This window comes from Acinonyx jubatus, chromosome B1 (assembly GCF_027475565.1).
Source record: "Acinonyx jubatus isolate Ajub_Pintada_27869175 chromosome B1, VMU_Ajub_asm_v1.0, whole genome shotgun sequence".
In the NCBI taxonomy this organism is placed as follows: Eukaryota; Metazoa; Chordata; class Mammalia; order Carnivora; family Felidae; genus Acinonyx; species Acinonyx jubatus.
Genome location: NC_069382.1, coordinates 58,893,549 through 58,900,120, shown reverse-complemented (window position 1 = coordinate 58,900,120; position 6,572 = coordinate 58,893,549). Strand labels below are relative to the sequence as shown.

The window sequence follows — 6,572 nt, the reverse complement described above, 5'->3', positions numbered from 1 at the left end:
TATATAATATATATTTATATTTATATATAAATATAAATAATATTTATAAATATATATAAATATAATATATATTATATATTATATAATATATATTATATATAAATATAAATATAATATAAATATAAATATAAATAATATAAATAAATATAAATATATATTTAATATATATTATATATAATTATATATAAATTTATTTATATTTATATATTTATATTTATATATTTATATATTTATATATAAATATTTATTTATTTATTATTTATTATAAATTTATAATTTATATTAATTTATAATAATTATATAATTAAATTATATAATTTATATAAATATAAATATAAACAAAATATAAAAATATAAATATAAAAATACAAAGTAATAAATGCTAACAATAACTGTTTCAAGCAAATATATATATAATATATATATTATATTTATATTTTAAATGTTTTTATATTAGGTACTCAAATTACATATAAATGAGTGAATAGGACAAACTCAAACTATTATGAAAATTTTCAAAAATAATAAAGTAGAAGTACCTAATTATCTAATGGACTGCCATCTCCCCAACAACTTTCAAGATTTTGCCATACAGAATTAATAACTCCTATACCTTTTTTGCATGAACTGTTATAAAGCAAATCCCAGACATCATTGTTTTAATTGAAAACATTATTTATTTTTTAAAAATTTTTTACATGTTCATTTATTTAGAGAGAGAGAGAGAGAGAAAATCCCAAGCAGACTCCATGCTATCAGTGCAGAGCCCAATGTGGGGTTCAATTTCATGAACTATAAGATCATGACCTGAGCCAAAATCAAGAGTCAGATGCTTAATTGACTAAGCCACCCAGGCACGCCTAATTGAATACATTTTTAAAAAGCTAAGTCATAAAGTAATGATGAGTACAAGTAAAATAATCATTACCTGAAAGGAAATTAAGAAATATTATCAAATCTGTGTTCTCTCAGTTATCTGATAATATTAGAGAAAATGTTTGCCTCAAGTATTTTCACAAGTCACATTTCACACTGACACACTTAATTAGAGCCACAAATCACACAGCTTTTAAAAATAATCATAAGAAAATACTTTTAGTTGAAAAACTCATTTTCTTTTGTTTTAAATTTTGAATCCTATATGTACAAGTATAAACTTATTTAGTAATTACTATATGCTTTTTAAATATACACAGAGAAAACACAACATGTACATAGAATTATTTACCATATTACAACATCTTCAAAAGCAGGCATCATGCTTCTTTACATCTTAAACGGTACCAAGTATATTACTAAATTAATCAGACTTATGAATTGAATACTGCGGACATCAGATATTTCTCTGCTCATGGTATACATTACATTAAGAAATCCTGCTTAATGATCTTTAACCATATATAACATCAGATTGAAAGTAGTTATGGATGCTGCTTAGTTGATACTTATTGTAATTTTCTGTTCTTTCAACCAAAAATTATTTATCTGTAATTCATTTTTAAAATCTTTTTAAAAATCTTATAGCCTAAAGGAACACTATATTGTTCACTAAATGGCAGTAAAATGATATAATACACATTAGTTTTGTGATGTCTGGAATAATGGATGAAGCTTATAGGGACAGATATTTCCTAACAATATATTAGAATTTGAAGGTATTTTTTAAATTGTTTCCTTAAAATGTAATAAAATTAAATATTAAAATAAAAATATATATGGAGTGTGAAAATAATGGTGAATATATATGGTTTCTCCAAAGACTTATTGCTGGGTATTCAATTCTGACCTAAATACATTTTTTTTTTTAATTTAAGACCAGATATATAGTAGTTAAAGATACTTAAAGAATGGTATAGATGCACAAAGAACCTAGTAGCAGTTTGAAACATGAAGCTAGGGACCAGTGTACCTAAAAAAATATCTAAAAATGATAACACAGAAAATAAATCATTAACTTTGTGGTTAATCAACTTACCTTCCCATAAGTCATCTGCTTTTTCTAAAGGTTACACTTCTTTCATTGGTTGGCTAATGTATGTTTCTTAAATCAACACAGGACTGGGGTTCTATTTATTTTGTGCAATAATTCTGCCTACTCACTTAATGACCGATAGTTCAGTGTAAATACTGTATCTTGAGACATGCTGTATCCAGAATTGACCCTACGTTTTCTTTCCTGAGAATCTGAGGTGAATGGTAGACATATAAATTTGATTGAACAGTGAACTTCAATTCTTTCTAGCTACATAGGAAAGCAAGTCTATGCAATTGATCACTTAGTAAAACTCTTTTAATCCACTCTGAAGTTAACCACCATCGTCAAAATGTTCTGCGGAGATTATGTAAGTATAATGGCTATTTCAATACTTCTTGAGTCTCCTGAGATTTGAACCTTATTTATAAAATTTCATATGTGGTTCTTGATATTTTCATCAGAAAATATTGGTGTTATAATTTATTTTTCATTAAATTATTTATTAGTGGATGTTCAATGTAACTATTAAATGAAGATAATATTATTAAATCTCAATCCTATTCTAATTTTGAAGTAATTATTCCATAAGGGCAATTTAGATGCTCTTGTTTCATAAGTAACCTGACTGAATTCTCACCGAAGTCTAAGATTTTTTCTCGTTATGTACTTCTATAAGAAACTAAAAATTAACTAATTTTTATTTTAAATCTATAATATCTTCAGAAAATAGTTTATTTTTGAATGACTGTTGAATTTAAGCAATGTATTTTGTTTTCGTGTTGGAAACATTTCAATCCAACTGCTCTAACAGTCCACAAACTTTTGAAGAGACTACAAAAACCCAGATTATCTAAATATTCATTTTTAAAAGATAGCCGTTTCACATGGTCTTAGATATTATATATAATTGTGTTCTGTGTTGATATTTTTAAATCTATCTCATAGAAAAAGTTTTTAGGAAGCTTTTTATTTTTTACTGCAAATTTTTTATGCAAAAAATATAACAGCATAATTATTTGGTTAACTTTGGGACAAAAATAATATTATTTACTTATTTTAAAAGTATCAATTTCCAAGAAAATTGTATTTATTTTGTTTTTCAAATTAAATACTGAATGAGCATCTAAAATGTGTCCAGTTCCCATCACTGTTGCCTTAAGAAACCTTAATTTCATCATGAGATTTTAGGATCGCATTGGCAGTTGAGATTTATCATTACTGTTTTACTAATTATGCAGCAGTTACATTTCACTACAGAGAAATAGGAGTCCTTAGGTAATTTAGACCAGCATGGTAAATGATTTAATTTGTAAAAAGCTATTGTCCCTTTCCATTCATTCAAGTACAGTTATTTGGAAATGGTATTATATTCTGTATATTGTGTACAGTCTTATACGCCAATTTATCAAAGGAACATTAAGAGAATATTTAAGTCATATTTCAAGGAATATTAGAAGTTATGGTGATGACAAGATTTTAAGGAAATTCGATGATTTGCCATGGTTCTGGAGCAGATAAAAATATCAAAGAGTAAAGAGATGGATTAAAGAGACTGAAATATTCATTTTAAGTATTTTTGAGCATTGAATGGTTTTTACATAATCAATGTCATTTTATTTTAAAGCAATAATTTCTTTTCTTAAGATATATGGCCCAGGCATTAGAATTCGGTCTCTTTACAGACCACCAGTTGAGGTTAAGTTCATCTGTTTAATCTCTACTTTGGGTCTGGGGTTCCCAAGCAAAAGACAAGTTCTTCTATAGGCAATAAAGCAGAAGTTCTTATGGTATGGATGAATTTTCACTGGGTTGCTTCTTCAAAACAGACTCTTAGGCCCTCCACTGAGAAATTTCTATTCAATATATGACATCTGAACTTATATGATTGATAAAAATATGTGACCAGTTTTTGAGAGCCACTGCAGTAATTCATTAATATCAATTAAAAATAAAGAAAATTTGGGTTGCCTGGGTGCCTCAGTTGGTTAAGCAGCTAACTTCAGCTCAGGTCATGATCTCGTGGTTCATGGGTTCGAGCCCCACATCAGGCTCTCTACTGACAGGGTGGAGCCTGGAACCTGTTTTGGATTCTGTGTCTCCCTCTCTCTCTGCCCCTTCCCTGCTCATTCTCTGTTTCTCTCTGTCTCAAAAAATGAATAAAAACGTTAAAAAAATTTTTTTTAAATTTTTTAATAGAGAAAATTTAAATGTAAGTCAAGCAAGAGGCAAGAATCATAGGAAAGTAGTTATGTTTCTGTAAGAAATAATCATATGTAATCCTTTAAAATTACTTTCTAGAATTAAGGAGGTAGATAACCCTTAATGGTTAAAGTAGTTTAAGTGGGTTAGCTAAATTGAGAGGGTAAATTTACCTTTAATGCAATAAGTGTATTTTACTTATGTGTTTGACCATAAGGCTGTCTATTGAAAGCAAGATTTAATTAAATGATTATGGCAAGTCTGGAGGTGTTTTATTAATTAGTCAGATATAAATCACCTTTCAGGAAGATGTTATTAAAATATCCTCCCTACATTGAGGGAAATTGCATTGTAGAGTACTAAAATACATATATTTGCCAAAGCCAGGATCTAAATCCAGTCATCCCTATGTCATTATAATTTGAGATTTTATCCACTATAATATATTGCCTCTTCCAAACATATTGGCCTGATTCTTCTAGTGAAACTGTTGGCTGCTTTTGTCCTATTGTGTCATCAACTAATCCCCCTTTTTACACAGTAGCATTTAATTTACTATAGATAGATTTATTTGATTATACTCTTCCTTTTTGACTCAAAGTAAACTTTAATCTTTATTCCTTTTCCTAGCCTTTTGACAATATTTTATTTCTACCATATTTATTGATTGATAGAAAAATATTAATTTTAGGAGTAGTACAAGAAATACAACATATTGATATCATAGTCCATATCTGAATTAACATTATGTATTACAACAAAAGTAGAAAAATAATTATTAAAATTATCTGAATCTCTACCATACATCAGGAGCTTTACATAACTTGTCTAATTTAGTTGTTCACAGCAAATCTTTCCATAAGAATACCATTTAACATGCAAAAATTTTGTCTTCTTGGAGACACCAGATATTCCATTCAGTGGTTCTATAATACATTATTTTTAGTCTTCACAATCTTCAAGGAAAGTATCCCCATTTTCTACATGAATATACTAAGGCTCAGAGAAGGTCAGTACTTTCCTCCAAGTGAAAAGCCAAGCAGTGGTGATATTGGATCTTGTCTAACTCCAAAACCATTTCTCACACACACAAAAAGTAAAACTGCGTAAGTGTGATGATCCTACATACTTACTGACTTCATGTTACAAGGCAAAAAGTAGGTCCTTTGGGAACGCCATTAAGAGGTAGAAAATCAGCAGCAGTATTATTACAAAGATGCTCTTACTCATAAATTTTTCCCAAAAATGCTCACCAAGGAGCATCAAAGCCAAACAGCAATTTAGACAATGTCTAGTGTGGGCAACCTGACATTCTACATTTTAGCCCAACTAATAGGGAGCAAATGCATTGGCACTTAGCAATGAATTAGAGGTAGTGAAGGAAGAGCACTCAGTAAATCAGAAACAAATTCAGGGCATTCTATCCAGGAGTGATTGCAAGCTGAGAAGACCTCCCATGGGAGCAGGAGCTGTTGATTAGGCAAGATTATTTTTAAATCAGGCTTTTTCTATTGAAGGATATTCCTGAGAGAAAAGTTTCCATCCAAAAACTCTGACTTTGATTATTTATCTGCAATATGACTTACTGAACAAATATTAATGAAAGGTTATTCATACTTTAGATTGCTTTCTACTATCACAAGACTACATTGTCTGAACTTTACACACTTTGATTCAACAAAAGTTATGAATCATGCTAGTTATGCTTCAACTTTTTCTGAAGACTCTGTTGAACTAATATGTATTGAACTGGAAAAATTAAATGTAGTAACTTTTTCCTTGAAGCAATATATAAGCATGCTGTTAAAAATTTTAAGCCCCCTTATAATAGCTATTGATTGCTTTTGAATATAAGGGCTGGGCAAATACAACTATAAAACACCTCAAAAAGGTGCTCTATTATTAGTGTTTATGTAGCAACAGTTCCAACGTTTTAAACCTACTCTAACTCAAAAGCCCTGCCCTTCAGTAGCCAATGCACTACTTCTGGAGATGAAATTAAGTTTGTTAGCAAGTTAAGTTTACACATACACACATATATATGTGTATAATCATTCACTTGTATATAAACACAGACACACAGGGGCGCCTGGGTGACTCAATCGGTTAACACATCTGACTTCGGCTCAGGTCATGATCTTGCAGTTTGTGAGTTCGAGCCCTGCATTGGGCTCTGTGCTGACAGCTCAGAGCTTGGAGCCTGCTTCAGATTCCCACCCCCCTCTCTCTTCCTCCCCTGATTGCACTAGGTCTCTCTCTCTCAAGAATAAATAAAAGATTTTAAAAAAAATAAAAGTAAAATAAACACAAACACACATACATACATACACACAATATATGTGTGCATTAATAAAATTTATTAACAAATTTGAATAACATCAAAATTTCATGAATGGAA

General features: G+C 29.3%; 1 protein-coding gene across 1 annotated transcript in view; it reads left to right on the top strand.

Annotated features, from left to right (window-relative positions):
• Positions 1-2,095: 2,095 nt before the first annotated feature.
• Positions 2,096-6,572, top strand: part of ANXA10 (annexin A10) — a 98,114-nt gene continuing 93,637 nt past the window's right edge. The window contains exon 1 of the mRNA XM_027068613.2: positions 2,096-2,342. Coding sequence (XP_026924414.1) covers positions 2,325-2,342 — 18 coding nt within the window. The 5' untranslated portion in view covers positions 2,096-2,324. The remainder of the gene's footprint in view (positions 2,343-6,572) is intronic.